This window comes from Fulmarus glacialis, unplaced genomic scaffold (genome assembly GCF_000690835.1).
Source record: "Fulmarus glacialis isolate BGI_N327 unplaced genomic scaffold, ASM69083v1 scaffold44587, whole genome shotgun sequence".
Classification (NCBI taxonomy): domain Eukaryota; kingdom Metazoa; phylum Chordata; class Aves; order Procellariiformes; family Procellariidae; genus Fulmarus; species Fulmarus glacialis.
The window spans coordinates 1-18,364 of NW_009223457.1; the positions used below are offsets into that span (position 1 = coordinate 1).

Consider the following 18,364-nt stretch of genomic DNA (forward strand, 5'->3'; position numbering starts at 1 on the left):
CTCTCCAGTTTAGAGAGAAGGATGTTGTCAAAGGTGGTGATATTTAAACATGGGGGAAGCATACTTTTTAACATCCAAAGATGTTATGCACTGCATGCATTGTTCTGATAGCAAATTAAATAACTTGTGAATCAACAGTGATAGTGCCTTAGAGAAGAATGGTGTTGCAGCAGTAAAGCACTGTCCAGCTGAGGCAGAAAAAATGTGTAGTGTAAGATCTTCTACCACGACATCTTAAGTCTGTTAAGGATGTCCTTTTACATGAGTGATTCCCAATACCAGAGGTAAGACATGCCTCAGAAACTACATATTCATCTAGTTGTTGAAGCATTTGGAGAAGCTATAGTTCTCAACTTCAAAATTAATTAACTTACCTGCTCAAAAAACAAAACAATCCCCTCTCCAAAACCCCAAACTTGTATTTCTTTATATGACTGTAAATGTCCATTATTCAATAATAATAAACAATGTCACTTTTGATTAAAAAAAAGTTCTGTGGTTTATCTATATATATAAAAATGCAATTATTTCAGTAAGTATCTGTTATGAATAAGCATCTACGTTCAGAACTGCAGTTTTGAAAATCCTTCTTTAGGTGTGTCTGGATGTGTGTGTAGTCTTTGGGACCCTCATTTATTTGGGTTTGGATTTTCTTGATTCTTTTACACGACATGAGAGTTCACCTGGCATCTAAGGTTCAGCTTCTGGACAGCAGATATTAAAGCTGAGTCCAGGCAATATGCATTTGAGATCAACTTTTAGAGCATGCACACAGTATGTGGAGGACTTGGTTTATTTCCAAAGATACACTTCAAGGACTAAGACTCATTTCTAAAGACTGTGTTCTAACCCCTACCTACAGAATATTCTACAAAGTGTAAAACTTCTTTTTTATTGAGATTGTTCCAATTTGTATGAAATAATTAACTATTCATTGATCCAGTGATAACAGCAATAATAATTGAATTCCTGTCCTGTATTACTGCAAGAGGAAATGACCTCAAGTTGCACCAGGGGAGGTTTAGATTGGATATTAGGAAAAATTTCTTCACCGAAAGAGTTATCAAGCATTAGAATAGGCTGCCCAGAGAAGTGTTGAGTCACCATCCATGGAGGTATTTAAAAGATGTGTAGATGTGGTGCTTAGGAATATGGTTTAGTGGTGGGCTTGACAGTGCTAGGTTAACAGTTGGACTTGATGATCTTAAAGGTTTTTGCTAGCCTAAATGATTGTATGATTCTATGATTAGTATTCTACATGGCAGACTCATTGGGACAGGGACTGTAACCCAGGACCCTCCTCCTCTTGCCTTTAACCACTCAGCTAGAGAATTATTCTCACTTTCAGCCCTTCCGAGTATACCTACTTAATCACTGCATGAAAAATCAAATACTGCTACAGGTTGGCAGCTAGCATTCTTCCCCAGTGTAATCTACAGGTGAGTTGGGAGGCTGCTGCTGGGGAAAGGAAGGCAGTGATGATATATATTTGAACCCTTCCAAGAGAAAATGCAGGGGAGGGTGGCAATGGCACAACTTTGTCCCACTGCCTGTCAAAGAAAAAAAAAGATGTAAGCACTGCTCAGCTTTTGGAAGCAACTTGCCCTCAGGGGACACCTCAGGGATATGAATCCTAGGGAAGGAGGGACAATCCTGTAGTGCAGATTAAAGCAGTTGGAGCTGTGAAGAGTAAGATTTAAATCCTAACTCACTCTTTAGCATGGTTTAGACAGTTCTTTCCTAAGAAATCTAGACTGTTGTGACTCCTTCTGTAAGACACATTATTTTCCCCTGTCACTATTTAGGGAGCTTAGGTACCTAAAGCAAAACCATGGTTCCAGACCTGGAATCCAGAGGTCTCAATGTTGAGCATTGCAATAAATTTTGAAATTATCTGTCAGTTCATCTGTTAGAAGCATTTTATTTATTTCTCTGGGCATCTTGATGACATCTTACATATTTTTACATTGTGTTAAGTGGGGGCTGGGGCAATTTGTTTGGCAGTGTTTACAGTTTTTGTACCTATACTCATTTCCTAGCATTTTGAATTACCCCACTCAAAATCCTTCCTGTAGAATCTGCATACACTTACTTTTCCAAAATATGAATCCCCCATTTGTGACCAAAATTAATTATACAGGCACATTAGAGACACACTTAAAAATTATACCAAAAAAAAAAAAAAGCAGCCCAAATTGGTGGGTTTACAAGCATATGTAAGCTTTAGTGTCTGCTATTTAAATTTGTCTCAGGCGTGTGAGTTGGCAGGGTTTTTTTTTTTTCATTATCCTGAAGTACACAAAAAAAAAAGGAAAGTAAAAGGTGATTAGTGTAAAAATTTATGTTGGAGAAAAGCAAGTGTGCTTTAAGAGTAATGTCTTTGTTCTTGTGTAACTCCTCAACCTCAATTAAGAATCACAAACAGCTTTATGACTTCAGAACCTGGAAAGAAAAAGCCATTAAAAATCCTGTTAAGCTTAGTAAAAAAGGCAGAATGTCTATTGCCAGCTCCAATGTTTTGTCTTCACAACTTCATTCACTAATAAAAATCGGTTGTTTTGTCAGAAGTAGCTTTGGAAATTCAATATAGTAAACAACCATTTTACATAAACCTCTCTCCTTGGCCTACTGACTTCTGTGTCTGCTCTTTATGTGCAGACTATTAATCATGTAGGATTCCAGAAGCTATACTGGTACAATAAAAGAAACACTACCAAGAAAAATACTATAAATATTTTGCTTAACTTATATTGTTTGTTTTCCACTCTGAAAAGTTGCAGATAGGTTACCTGAAGTTTTGGGGTTTGTTTTGTTTTGTTTTAATTTGGCTTGTATTAGGTTTTGAGCCTAACTGAGCAGAAAATGCACAAAACTGTTGCCTTTGTACTAGTTCTGACTAATCTCCCTTCCTATTTCCTATTATAATGAGTTAAAATACTGTCTGAGCAGTTTTTATCTAGAATGGAATACTGCAGTAGAAAAAATTAACTGTCATTAATATTATTTTGATTTCTACACCGTGGATTTGCAGTCAGAGACTACGACGACTTAAAAAATCAGAGTGCAATTTTTACCTATGGTTACACAATTCTCCTTTAGGAAATAAACATAATGCTGTACTCTATCAATACCACAGTAATGATAAAAGCCTGGAATGTTGTAGATTTTTCTGAGCTGTTATACTTGGCTCACAAAAATATTACCTTTACTCAAGCTCAGCAGTGGTAAAGTGTATTGACCAAGGAATTCATTTGCAACCAAAGATATCTCATCTTCCACACAGAAGCGTATCAATGCCAGTTCTGGAACTTGGACAGTAAAAGAGAAAGTTTCATCCCATCTAGGGTTCAAAGCTAATGAAAAGAGAAAATACACAGTATCAAAATACTATTTCATTTATTCTACTTAATATCTGAATATCTGCTATCACTAGTCTGAGTATCTGAGTAGTCTAGCAGTAGTAGTCTAGTCTGAGTAGTCTGAGTATCTCACTATCTGAGTATCTGCTATCACTAGTCTGAACTGGTAAATCTCTTTTCCCTAGATTTCTGTGCCCATTTAAGTAAATGATGAGATTTCCCCCTGACTGCAATGATACATAGGTCACGTCTTTTGTATAGATTATGGAGTTAAAACTGTCAGAGGGAAGCTCTCAGAATGAAGCAGAGAGAGCTTGGGACTTGCCTACAGTATGCAGGCCAGACCCTTCTAAGAATTTGTCATGTATTAGCTACATAATACTGTAAATCAAAAGCCTAAGAAAGTTGGTGTCATCTCTTAGAAGAGAGCAAAATGGGACAGTGATAGCCAGGTTAAGAACCTCTGCTCAACTCAGATTTTCCTATAGCCATACCAGTTTCATGTTTTTGCCAAAGTTTCTCCTTTTACAGTGCTGGAAATGAGGCAGGAGCTAAAGAAATTAAGGTAGTAAAGCAATCACTTGACTAAAAATCCAAAAAGAGGATGTGGAACAGGAGGGGGGTGCTTTGTCTTGAGCAATGTTCATACAGAGAGAAAGAGAATTCAGGGGCTGATTTAAAACAGCAGCCATTTACAAAAAGGAAAAAGGAAAAATATGAGACAGAGGCATAGAAGAAGGGAGATCACAGGGAACCTTTAATCTGAGACATCGAGAAGATCTATATGATAAAGGTAAGGGAGTGCTTGAAGACAACTACAAAGAGTACACGCTTCACCTGTCAAGCAATTAAGGGACTAGTCCTACTAGAAACTTCATATGAGCTAAGTGATGATGTCACAGAAATTTCTTCAGGAAAAATGCCTTTAAATTTACCGATTAGTGTACTGGGATTGGCTAGGATAGGGTTCATTTTCTTCATATCAACACATATAGTGCTATGTTTTGGGTTGGAAATGGCTAAACATCTGCCTGCCAATGGGAAGTGGTGAATTAATTCCGTGTTTTGCTTTGTTTGCACACACAGCTTTTGCATTACCTATTAAACTGTCTTTATCTCAACCCAAGTTTTCTCACTTTTGCCCTTCCAACTCTCTCCTCCATCCCGCTGGGGGAGACTGAGCAAGGAGCTAGGTGGGGCTAGATACTCTCCTGGGTGAGCCCACAACAGTGAGTAAGGACAATGCATTCCATCTTCCTTCAGGAGAGTGCCACGAAGAGAGTTCATGCTTTCTTAACCTACTAGTCTACAAAAATGGCACGTAGCATGAACTTCTGCTACAGATTTTTGTGCCAGAAGATCCTAGTCTAGAGAGAAATAATTGCAGTCTCTGTAAGTACACAACAGCTTATTGGGATGGAAAAATGGCAATTCCTTATGAAATATTATTGAGTTTTGTTCACAGTCAAGAGAATAAGACTGATGCTCACCATTGCTTTTTATAACACTAGATTTTTTTTTTGCTTGATCTTCTGGCACACCGTAAATTTCTATCTGCACTAAAGGGTCAGCTTTGTTGGTCTTCGACAGGTTACTGGGTGGTAACTGATGACCACAGATGAGCTGGAAAATTAAAGTTGTAATATATTGAAATAACTGTAAGAATGAACTTTACATAGTAGCCATATAGTAGCCATAGTAGCAAAAACTGTTCTATAAGAAACTACTATAAGAAGAATATACCAGCCATAAACTGTTATAAAAATACACATTAAACACAATGAAATTAAGAATATGATGCTTCCTACTTAATTTAATACTTGGTTAATTTCATAGAATAATAGAATCATAGAATCATAGAATCATAGAATACTTTGGGTTGGAAGGGACCTTTAAAGGTCATCTAGTCCAACCCTCCTGAAATAAGCAGGGACATCTTCAACTAGATCAGGTTGCTCAGAGCCGTGTCCAACCTGACCTTGGACATTTCCAGGCATAGGGCATCTACCATGTCTCTGGGCAACCTGTTCCAGTGTTTCATAAAAAAAGAAAAAAAATCTGATATCATGCTTTAAATAATTATTTTCAGATTTAAGCTTTTTTATTCAATAACTAGCCATAAAAATTATATTTGGTTACCATGCAAAATAATAATGTTGGAGGAATCAGTCCCATAATTTTTGCATTTTCTGAGATCAAGGTCGTGAATTTCTGTGAAAGCTGTGTCTAGTGGACCAGCGTTAACACCCACAGTGACATCAGCATTGTGTTACAGGGTATGTAGCAGAGTGTCTCACTTGTGTTCCTTCTCTTTCACAGTAACACACAAAAACTCTGCATTTAGTAGGCTCTCTGATGTTTTTCTCCTTAATTTAGTTAGCTACCTGGAAATTTTGCCTCAGACTGCCCTGTAATCTGGCACCCAGCCTAAGAAAGCATTTATGAACATCACAATTTTGTCTGCTTTCTATCCATATTTCAGGACACCTAGGAGATAATAACCATCTGTACAGTAATCTGCTTTTTAGAGATCAATGTATGGAATGTATCAAGAGAGATAATACAAGTCTGCAAGCCTAGGTGAAAAATATGACTCTTATGATCCAGATCTCAGGACTAAGCATCAAAACTCATGATACAGATTCTTATTCCCCTGTCAACCCCCCAAAAAAACAAACCCCACAAATTCCACCTTTTGCTTAGGTATTTTCTGTAACACGTTGCTCCGGGTAAAGTTCTAGCCTGAAACATTGAAGAGCAGTAGCTTAGCAAACCCTGATGCTGTCCACTTTCTTACTAGAATATAGCTACTACCTTCACTGGAAAGCTTTGCAAGATGCAAGCACTGATGAACTGCCCACTTAGAACCAGGGGAGGTTCTTTGACATGCCCCAAACGTCATGACAAAAATTCAGCCACATTGGCCAAGTCCTATTTCCCACTCTTACCCCATTGCTAGAAGCAGTCTAAGTCTCCCACAGGGTGGGAAAAGAGTGAGTTGTTTTTAGCACACTATGACCCAAATCTGTAAATCCAATCAATTTTTGAGACCCAAGGTGAAGCAGGTGTACAGAGAGAGTGGTAAATAACATCGTAGGCTCAGAAGTTTCCATATGAAACACTTTGAATATTTGTATTTCTGCTTCAAAGGTTATAGGCTTCTTGTTGATAGGAATTGTGGCACACCAGGTTAAGAAGGGTATTGAATTCAGTAAAATTGGACTCTGGGTGATTTTTGTGTTCATTTATGTTCTTCTCTTCATTCATTCATTCACAGTCAGTCTGAAAGATTTGACCCCTAGGTGTTTTATATCTTTGCCCTCTTAAGTAATTTCTCCATTCATCAAGTTAGTAACTCTTCTTTAGCAGCAACTTCTTCCTTTGTCTCCTGCTCCTGACTTTTTGTCTTCAACCACCATTTCCTGTTGTTTGCTGCCGACTTGATGAATGGGGTTCTCTGCACACTACAGTCCCTCAGCTGGTGGGATTGCTTCTTTGTATTCTGCACTACCCAGTCTGTCATCTCAGCCTACGTCCTCAGTCTAAAAAGCTGCCTTTCTCTTTTTCCAACTTCTTCCAAATTCAGACATTTCTTCCCCATTGTCAATGATTTTGTCTGTCTCCTGCATTACAATTGGGGATTTTTCCTCATCTTAATTAACTCCAGCTTTATACAAATAAGGGCTAAAATAACTGATGTATATGCATGGGTGCTTGAAATCAGCTTGAAATCCAGTAATGTCTATTCATAATTGGTATGCTCACTGTTAGGACACTAAAATGTTCTTGATTAGGTGCATGCATTATGTAAGTATTTTATAATTGTTATTAGCTAATGTTTTATCGCCACTATTTATTTCTCTGAAAGAAACAAAATAGCAATTATACACTAATTTTATGCTAATTAAATAATATTTATGCAAGTATTGTACTGTGTAATCAGAAATAGCACTTTTTCATTGGGAAAAGGTAGTTTTCTAACTAGTGAACAATTATAAAACATCTACTTGACCTCAAAAGAAGGGTTTTTCTAACCCATTATTTTTAAATGACATGTATTTCTAATATTTTTAAGTAAATCAGATTTTAATTTGAGAGAAGTAGAAATAATTTAAAGGCTTATTGATTCATCCCCCTTTTTACACTTATTTATATCATCTTAGGATGATAAATATTCTTTTATGTATGCACGGGAAGATGATGAAACTTAAAAGAAGCATAAAGCTTCCTATCGTATCTTTAAACATTTCCATTTGTCAATTAGCATTATAATAGTGTATGTGGTATTACGAACACTTAAAGAAAATAACACCAAAATTGCACATTCGATTTCTGAGTTTTCAGAGTTCAGTCCCCACAACTGTAACTGACAAGTCCCTTTGTCAGATACACTTGTGGCACAGTGTAAGTTATATTTATATTTCTGTACACAAACTGTGAAAAATCATGTATTTCTACAAACTCTTATAACTTCTGAACACCTACATATTTTTGACAAACGTAAGTGAACTACAGATGGGAAACTGTCCAAGCAGCAGTAGATACTATATAAGAGTTTTAACATGTTGTTAAAAAAACAATATTAAACTTCCCAACAACCAGGAATGGGGATAAAATGAGAAACCAATAATAGATAACAAATAGGTCTGAACTACATAATGTTTGTTTTCACATTTTATGGAACAAACCAAGAATTGACTAAGCTTACCCTTATTGACAGAGACATTGGTTTACTGTATCTTCCCACATTGTGTGGGGTAAATGTTGAATTGCGATTTCTCAAGAATTCTGGTTTCAGAATATAACCACAACCACCATTGTCTAGGAATTTTCCATTTTGCAATTCCATTTGTACTCCCGATGTCTGGAAGTTTAAGGCCACTACAAAATTAAATAAATATTGATTTTAGTGAATTGGAGTTGATACCATTTTATAAAACAACTCTCTGACAATAACAGTAAAACCAAAAGCAAATGAGATTAAAATATGTATGTCTTTGAACTCATATGTAAGATCCTGTATACAATAATGAATGATTAATGTGCAAAAGAAGTGCACTATTTAGAACTGCACCACGTTTTAAAAATTACCCTATAGATCTTTTTTACACTGCAGTGTATTGTGTGTTTTCCCCTTTCTTTCTAAATTAGACCTTGGAGAATATTAAATGAGAGATATTTTTTCTCCATAAGGACTAAATTCACATACAGGTTTCTCTACAGCTGCAAGACCCTGCACCCTGAACCTGCTTACAAAGTTCTGGTGCAGAAGACAAAAACATAGGATTGTAATATATTATTATGATGCAGAATTTGTCACAAAAGCATGTCATCCAGAAGATCAAGAAGCTTTAGTTCAGAGTTAGAATATTCAGTGCAAATACATATAAGTTTATAGAAGTAGAAGCGATTTTAAAAGTGTTCTTAAATTTATGGGAGCAAACTCTCTTCAAGTTTAATCCTCCAGTACTGGTGTTTATTGTTAATATACACCTGACAGATTCTCCTTTCCTTGGCAGCTCAAAACATTTTTGGTTTGCTGCAACAGCAATAATAAAATAACACACTTCTCATCAACAGGATATTATAATTCATGAGATAAAGCCAACATTGAAATAGACCTGTTTAATGAAATTTTCCCCTATTCCAGTACATTGGAGATTCCTGTCACATTCAAAATAGAAAATGCACAAGTCAAACAGTGAAGTGATAACATGACATGTGTTAAATAGAAAATGATAAAAAGTCATTTACTTGATGGCTTGGTAGGAAAAAAAATTAAGACTTTATGCAGTACAAGTGACTCCTTATAATAATTCAGGAAGAGGACCTTATTACATGTTCCTATGAGATAATATAAATGTATTGAATGAACACTTGGCAGAATTCAGAAATCCTTATCTCATGTGGAAAATGCAAGAAATTTGGATCTGTTTCACTGCAAAAAATATTTGATTCTTCACTGCTTTGATGATCCTTTAAAAAAATTCTGTAGTAAATGACACAAATAGGATCTGTAGAGTGAAGCAGCTGGTACTACGGACCTAATGTTTGCACTACGTATGTTTTCGGTGGGTTACTTCAGAAGAGCTCTAGCCTGGTCCCATGACCTCAATACCAATTAATGGCTGGAATACATCAAGTGCTCCCAGAGTGCATCCTCTGTTTCGTCTGAAAGGAATCCCATTTGTGTTAGCTAAGATTGCTCTGCAACAGGAACCAACATGCAGTAAGTAGGAACAATTGGGAACCTTGCCTAAAAATAAACCCAGACAAACAAAAAAACCAAAACCAACAACAACAAAACACAAGATGCACTCCTGCTTTAAACTAAATACTAATGTAGATGCAGGTATAGATTCTGTGTCAGTATGCAAAGGAACTTTAAGCTTATTTTACTTTTGACAACAGAAATTAAACTTTAAAAAGTTCATATTGCCCATTGCACACCACTGTCTTTTCTAAAGAGGGTAAGTATTCTCTTGGTATAGTTTTGGCAGTGGTTCATAATTTATTTTTTATGACTCAACACATCATCCAGAAACAGACCCAAATGTGGTGCTATATGACCCTTGTTGTATCTTAATACATTGATTCAAGCAGTGCAATGAATGCTACAGAGCTGCATCCCAGAGGCCCTTTGAAGCCTAGGTCCTGACATGATCTACAGATAACCCAAGATCTCTCAGTCCATAGGTAATTCCTAGGTAATTCCTAATCTGAATATTCAGAAATGGTTCTGAAACCACATTTCAGAATATGTGGTTTAAAAAGTGTAACTGAAATTAGGCAAATCGAACAGTCATAGCTTCAAATAGCAGTTTCCTCATGATGAAGCAAATTACATGATTGCACATAATGAGAATGTTGCTAAATTTGCCAAGCTTCATAGGCTACTAAACAGGAAAATCTGAAACAGAAACAAGCAAAGGAGAATACTTTACATTTTATCATATTAGGAAAATTACTTTTGCGACACAAGTAAAGGGCGATGTTATTATGGGTTGATATCTTCAAACACCAACACTATATTTTTACTTTATTTAACTTTACCTTAGAATAAGTTAAAAACACACTAAACAGTAGTTTTAATTTACCGACTGAGTTCCTGGTATTGCAAGATGTAATCCCATTAAGATAAGTGAACGTGAAATTTTGTATTATACTCTCTGAGATGCATACCTCTACTACAACTGTTTGCAAGGTTCATAGCTGCTTGTGGCCTCCTAGGACAATGCTTTACAGTGTACTGTTGATGCACAGCTTTTCTTTTTAATCAGATGCAGTTATAACTCTTACACTTCTTGAGAAATGGCAAAGTTCATAAATTAAAACCTATGTTTTCCATTGTCTAGCAGTGTGGTCTTAGCAACATCTTTCTGCAAGGAAGACTGAATTTCTACCCAATGTTCCATCTTAGTTTTGCTGAATTCAAGAACAGAACTGTCAATAACATGCTTTGTAGTGTTGTTTTATGAAACAGTAGAAGTTTAATGCATGTACAAAGAGAGCTTTAAACTGCTGGTTTCTTTTGGAAAGAGGCCCAAATGTGCTTACTATGAAACCATCTGAACAGTACGTAATCTTAACATATGGTTTTCATAGGAAAGTACAGGCACCTGAAGTTTAGCACTGTGTGAGTTAAACTTTCTTCTCAGTCCCTCCATTAAGCCTTTTAGTATTGGCATCAAAATCAAAACAGCAGAGCAAAACGTGGGCTTGGAGGACAACCTGAGCAAAGGAATTCCTCAGTGTGATTCCTGCATCAAAAATGGATCCAAGTCTTCCTGGAACCATGAGGCCAAATCTCCTTCAGATCACCATATTTAATACTTAAGTCTTCTTGCAACATACCGAAGCTGCCATGGCTGTCCCTGTTGGCCCTGGATGTAAATAACTTCATATAGCAAATGCAAGTTAGGAAATAGCCTAGCTCCAAACAGATGAAACAATCCATAATGCACAGAGGAATACAAAGGGTGTATTTCATCCCAAAACTCTGTATCACAAGCAGTTAACTGCAGTTAGTCCCACAACTAATTGCAGAACTAACCACAATTTAAGTATTCAAATACATCACCTTCCATAAGCACTACCATTCAAGACACAATTGATTTTTAGACTGAAAGCACAAGTTTTTGAAAACCAAAATGAGCACTGGGATTCTTAGATTTCTAAGTGACTATGACTTGAAGGCAGCTGAGGAAAACTGCATGTCTTTTGTCTGTGATGCTGCCTCTCAATTAATATTCCTATTGGGACTTTTAAATTGTCATTTTTTATTTTTTATTCTTTGCTTCCTGGTTCTATAAGCTATATTAAACCATAGGGTCGTAATATATTATCTGCATTTAAAAGGGAAGATTTTAAAATGGATAAGCACACATTTGTCACCAATTTTCTTTGAAATGAGTTACTTAATTGCATTTTATGCCATTTAAAATCCACCTCAAAATGTCTGAATTTTATGCAGTCTCCACAAATATCATATGCAAAAAGCACTCATTGCCAATGTTCCTATTTCCATGATTTACTTCACTCATTTGAGTCTAAAGAGATATAATAGATCACACTTCCGACCTTTTGATCAGTCTTGTTGCCATCCTCTCAGCTCTTTCCAATTGTCTCTGTTCTTAAAATAGGCTGCTCATAATGAATGCAACGCATCTTCTGTGCCTTAGATATCCAAAAATTGAACTGAATTCCACACAGACTGGGAAATGCTATGAAAACAGGACCGTACCCTAATGATCTGGCATATTTTGTCATTGGTTACGAGATGATCTTTGTGAGTGGATTTGAAGACACTGCATTCATTCCACATTAGCACTCCCAGTTGGGCGTTGACTATCTGTTAACTTTCCTCTCACATGCAGGTCACAGCTGCACCCAATCCGTCACTGCCCAAATTTACAGAAATATTTTCAGAAGTCCTTACCTGATTCGGTAGTCCACATTACTTTTTTTCAAAGGGATGTAGGTGGCTTTTAAAAAATTTCATCCACAGCCTGAATAAAGGCGTGATAACTGAGTATGAGTTGACTCAAAATGTGGATGGAAAGGGAGGATATTCAGTCATCAGATTACACTGAAACCAACTAAAGACATCTGAAGGAGGATAAACTGTAACATGATGACAAATTGTCACCTGTTACATATACCAGGAAGCAAACATTCATTTAACAGAAGCAGCATACACAGCAGGAGAATCTCTTATCATTAGTAAACAAATTCTATCAAACTAAAATGTAATACTACCTTCATCACGTGAATGATAGATATAACACTAACTTCTAAGCCCTGTGCAAACATTAACTACCACAATATCCTCAAGTACAAATAATATTTCCCTTTTAGTATATTGAAAATATTATTCAATTTAATACGCAGTCTGATGGAGTTTGCATAAAAGAAATCCAATGCATGCTATAGTACCCTGTAAATCCTTCTCACTAACAGCAGATATAAGGAAGATAATGGGCTCTATCACCAAGTGCTCAGAACATGTAACCTGGAAAAATGATGTAACACAGTGGTTTTTAAACACCTTTTTCATCTGGGTCTATCTGAGAAACTAGAAAGACTTCCAGCATAATTAAGACTCTCTGCCAAATTACAGCAGCCTCCTCAGGCTGCTCTGAGCCTGAGCATTACTTGCTGTTCTGGTCCTGTCTTGACATGTCACTCTGATCCCCATTGCCATCTCTGGGTGCTTATTAATTCAGGTTTGTGGACATACTGTCCAAAGTCAGTCTTTTAAGTGTCCTCAGCATCCCCTTTGCCCTGGGCTTTATGAGTTTTTTAAATCTTCATGCAGTTTTAGCCCTCTTGCCAAGCCAGTGAATAGGTGAGATCCCATCCAAACTTTATGAACAAGGACTTATGTCTACTAGGAAAAAAAAAAAGTATAGAGTGATTGTTCCCTTACAACACACAGAAGACTTAACTGGTTGGTATAAATTTTGGCATACAAACTGTCTCTCATCTCTTTTTCTGACAAAAAAATTTGGTCAAACTGTATGTATTTTTTTCCCCTCTTTACAGAATAAAATGGGGCTTTAGCTATTCAGAGTCCAAATTTTAAGCTTAATTATAATTTCTGGCTTTGCTTGTCACTGACAAATTTTGAAATGGATGTTCTTATTCTACAGAAACTTAATTTATGAATGACTTACAACATGAAGTATTCTGCCATAGTAAGAGGGACTACTCTTCTGAGAACTAACATGCATAACTGTATGACACATCATGCTCAGTGTGTGCAGTCAGTCTGTCCTTATTGTTTTTGGGCCAATTCAATACTGTTGCTCTAAAGACACTGTCATTAGAAATGTTAAGAATTCAGTCATTCTAATATTCATAATTGCTGACATTGTTCCTACCTAATTACAAGTAGCTCTACTGGAAAAAAAGATGTCAGGTGGTTAAAAATCATCCACTGTCCAAGTGTATCTGCAACTGGTTTCAATTAGGGATCTTCTTTTGTGAGGTTCTCATGAGAAAAGTACCTAAAGCATTTCTGATAAACTATCAAATCTAAAATCTAAATTGATTTTTGCTATCTAATTAATGTGCAAGTTTGAAAGTTACACTTCAGTGTAAGTCTGAGCATCTTTTGGTTGTCATTTCACTTATTTCACACCTGAAACAGATACTTTTCCAAAATAATTTTAAAATTTGTTTGCCTTGTGCATCTTGGCAGACCAGTGTATATTATCAGCTTCCCTTTCCTGTTTTAGTCTGGGTCTCTAACACAGATTTTAGAACAAGGTCAGCAAGGAGTTCAGAGACAATTGTGTCCCTGCAATTATTTCTGTCTTTCTTTAAAATTGACTAGAGTTCAGATAAATTATTTAGTATTCTATTAGTTGTCTGCAGTTGTGCATTTAGTGAAGATAGCTGGAAAAATTAACGATAAAATGAAATTTCTGTCTCTTTGCCTTTAAGTGAAATTCCAGTGTCTATTACACACGCAAAAAAAACCTGCCTAAAAACAAGCAGGCTCCAGAGTAGCCCAACACCCTTTGTCATAAACCTGGCAGTTAGAGACGTTCCTGCAAGAGAAACAGGAAACCTTTATTCAAAACTCCTCCCAGCCCTTGGGGTCACTCCAAAAGAAAGGTGAGTGTATTTAGGTAGCTTCCTATATCAGGGTGATAATGTCCCACCTAACTTGTGGATGTCTACACATGAGTTAGCTGCCCCACTACAGCTAGTGAGGATCTAATCAATGAAGTTTAAGGGACAACGTAACCAAAAATAGGTCCATACTTGAAGTATGAGATTAATCACATCCCTGGAGTCTGCAATTCTAATAGCTGTCCCATTGGGATGGGGACTTGTGGGAGCAACAGTAAGAGGTGAAGCAACCCTTTTTTGGGGTTCCATAAACCATGATGGCCATGTGGCCAATACAGCTGTGGATTTTTTTCCAACTACATGACTTTGTTAATAATAAACACACTTCTTTGGCATCTTAGTATTATCTTTCCATAACACGCTATTCAACAGTATTCGGTAAGATTTATGTCAGTTGTGCAAGATCTAGTTTTCACTTCCTAAAGATGAATTTTTGGACTGTTAAAACCATATTAGGAAGACAGTAATAATATAGGCATTGACCCCTGCACCTTTTCTCCAGTTGACCTATGACGACTAGTCCTGTCCTTGAAACCTCAAAAAGAGGGAGTGGCCAACCAAGAGATACTTTTCTATGACTTCTCATTTCATTCTCCCAGGGCATTGCTTGGCTTGGGAGCTAGCAGGAAATATTTCCTGTCTTTCTTATAGCACATTCTTCATGAGTCAGGTGTGGGATAAGGCCACAGCAAGCCCAAACAAAGAATGAGCTCTAGACTGGAAGGATAGCTGTACAGAACAGTCTGCTGTGTTTTTGCCATGAGGTGTATGACATGTCAGACTCATCCCCTGCCTTTGAGCAGAAGAGGTGTTTTAGTTTGGGACAAAATCTGGAGCCCATTTTGGAAAGATAGCTGAAGCTCTGTTTAATGGCTGGAGACTATTAGGCTTTTAGATGCAGAATGAACAAAGATGAAATGTTGTGATATATCTGTCTTTTCCATGTCATAGGCAATGTTTAGAGTTAAGTCATCTGCAAGGTTTTAAGGATCACAATGCTAGATTAAGAGTACTCATTTAGTATCTAACTGCAACAACGTATACTACGAAGAACCTAACCAGGCATAAAAATAAAAGCACTAAAGCATGTCACTTCACAAATTTCACTAGAAATTCAAGCAACAACAATTCAAAGCTATAATGCAATGAATATTCTCAGTCTGTTTCAGATGTCGCGTTAGCTGTTGAAAAAAGCCATGTTATAGAAAATGCTTGCTTTACACTTTTGCCGTGTTATAAAAAAAAATCCAGTAAAAATAATAACCAAGAGTATAAAATTATCATGCTGAAAAACTAATTAAATCTATAAGAAAAAATAGTATTCTACCATCTTTTAATAGAAGAGCTTATGTTGTTCCTTAAATTCAATTTCATTATTTCATAAATTCCTTTACTAAATTTGACACTTCGTCACATATTCTAAAATGTATAGTGTTCAGTAAGATTGTGAGAATGTCTAAACTTCCCATGATCAAACATAATCTGTTTATTTAGAGGGGGGGGGAAAAATCAGTCCTGTTGTCTCCAGTTTTGCCATTTGTCCAATGAGAAAGGAAAATAGTTTCACAGAAAACATACAACAACCAAAAATTCCAAAGTAAATTGTGACCTCAATGTCACAGTGACCCTGTGCCTTCTTTTTCTTTATGAGGCTTTCCAAAGTCTGCCTCTTCTTTAAGTTTTCGCTCACTCAGAACCCAAGCAAGGTCAGATTTGACAGTCATTTTAAGTTGCACAGGTGAGGCATACCAAGATTTAAATAAGTGGGGTTTTTTTCCCTAGGTAGCTTCAGAGGTTAAAAACAGAACTAGTTAAAGAACTCTTTATCACTCATCTTTTTATGCATGTTTTTGTCATATTATAGCACACAAGATTTAGCACAAAACAGATATGACAAAATTGCCAAGCTGCATTTCGATGTCACAGGCCAAAACAAAACCTACAATAAGAAAAAAATCCATCATACAAGTAGTGGAACCTTCACCGTAACATATAAAAGTTTATGAGTGCTCCAGAAAACATTATGCTCTATATAGCCTCTTCTAAAACAAAATTCTGTACCTGCCATACCATAGCTTTCTCATATAACTTATGACATGTTCTGGTCATTCCTGTGGATTGTTTTCATACATGGATAGTGTTTTCTATTGCATGCAAAGGACGTATTCAAAAGGTATTTAAGTCTTCCTATTTTTATTTTCATTGAGATTTTCCTTTGGTTTGGTTTTTTTTTTGCTCTGTTTTTCTCAGTCAATATAATACTACTGATATCTCTTTATTTAAATAACTGTCATGAATTTTCTTCCCCTGCATAAATCTTTACAGTCCATTTTATTTACTAAATAAAAAGGAGATATGGATACGCCAAACCAGTTCTTTCCAGTGCCACACTGCAATTGTATGCAGGAGGCATACTAATTTTCCCAGACTATAAAAAGTTATTGTAGCTATTTTTCTCCATAAGACCTCTTTGTTCGCAAAACCTATCCTGTTCTTATGAGTCTCAGTTTTCAGAGAATGGACTCTGAGTGCACAGTGATATCCCAAAGCGATTTTGTGGAAACTCTCTACTTTTTACTGTGGTTTTTAACTTGCCTTCCTCTGGAAATTAGGTTTACACAATTACATAATTCTCGTCCTCAACCCCAACAAATCCTGAGCCTGTTGGACCATTTCATCCTGCTTTAGCTGAGTGCCAGGCTGCTCTGAGTTAATATGTTCCAAACAATTTGGAGGAAATTGCTGGCAAGGTACAGAAGAGAGCATTGTTTTGGGTCTATCACTAAGACAAGTGAAGGAATAACTCAACTCTCATCATTTACATGATCCAGAGGCCTGGCAGGGAGTATTATGTGTAGGTTTGAACAAAACCTAGTATATTTTCTTTGCCCAGCTAGAACAGTTATGCATGTTAGAGGAACTTAAAGGTAAGTGAGAAGGGTAAGCTAGCAGGTGTGGGGAAGGTGAAAGGAGCTGAGGAAGAGGAAGAGGTGACGTAGGAGAAATCTGTGAGTCCCGTGAACAGTTTTAGGAAAGTGTAGAAGGGATCTGGAGGGATCCATTCTGTGGATGGATCCAATCCCATCCATTCTGTGCATGGGATGCAGAGTGCAATGGCAGGGAGACAGGGAGGGTATGCGGGCTACATGGACACAGGACAGACACAAAAATTTAAAAATCTGTGTTAAATGAATGGAAAGACATCAGCAGAAGATTCACTGAGTGGAGCTTTGGGAATTGCATTGAAAACTGCAGTTAGATTCCTGCCAAACCATTATCTAAAACAGATTAGGGAACCAAAAATAGATCTGACATGGCTTGGAAATAGTATATGTGGAGAATTGCTTATGATCAGCCTATTCCCATGAGAAAAATGTTTTTTTTAAATGAAGATGCAAATTATGTGACCAAGAGGCAGATCTAACCACTTCCTGCATATTTTTAATTCTTCCAGGAAGGGACCCAAAGCCCCTATAGAGCAAAGATCATATGTTTTGTATACTAATGTTTAGAATGACTTTTCATTAAAGTATACTCTGAGTCAACAGTCAATGTAGTCATTTTGAAAGACTTCAGTCCTGTTTGAGACCTGACAAATGGATATTCTTTGCAGAGATCACTGTGGAGATTTACAGGCTAGAAAGAAAACTTGTAAACTGCAGTATGATAAGCCTGAGAGATTAATGCAATCCTAAATTAAGGATCTCTAGCCAGTGCTTCCTCCAAGCATGGAACAAACTTACTAGTTTTTAACAGCAATGTAGATACTATACAAAGAGTGCACCACCTCAGGTAAATAATCCAGCAATAGCATGACATCAAGCTAAGTGAGGATCAACCACAAGGACAGAATATAATCAAACCAA

At 36.6% G+C, this 18,364-nt stretch overlaps 1 protein-coding gene across 1 annotated transcript in view; it reads right to left on the reverse strand.

The window, feature by feature from the left end:
• Positions 1-3,203: 3,203 nt before the first annotated feature.
• The window catches only part of PLCZ1 (phospholipase C, zeta 1), a gene marked incomplete at both ends in the record, with an annotated part of 32,812 nt that continues 17,651 nt past the window's right edge, over positions 3,204-18,364 (reverse strand). The window contains 3 exons of the mRNA XM_009581801.1: positions 3,204-3,353; positions 4,850-4,982; positions 8,068-8,240. Coding sequence (XP_009580096.1) covers positions 3,204-3,353; positions 4,850-4,982; positions 8,068-8,240 — 456 coding nt within the window. The remainder of the gene's footprint in view (positions 3,354-4,849; positions 4,983-8,067; positions 8,241-18,364) is intronic.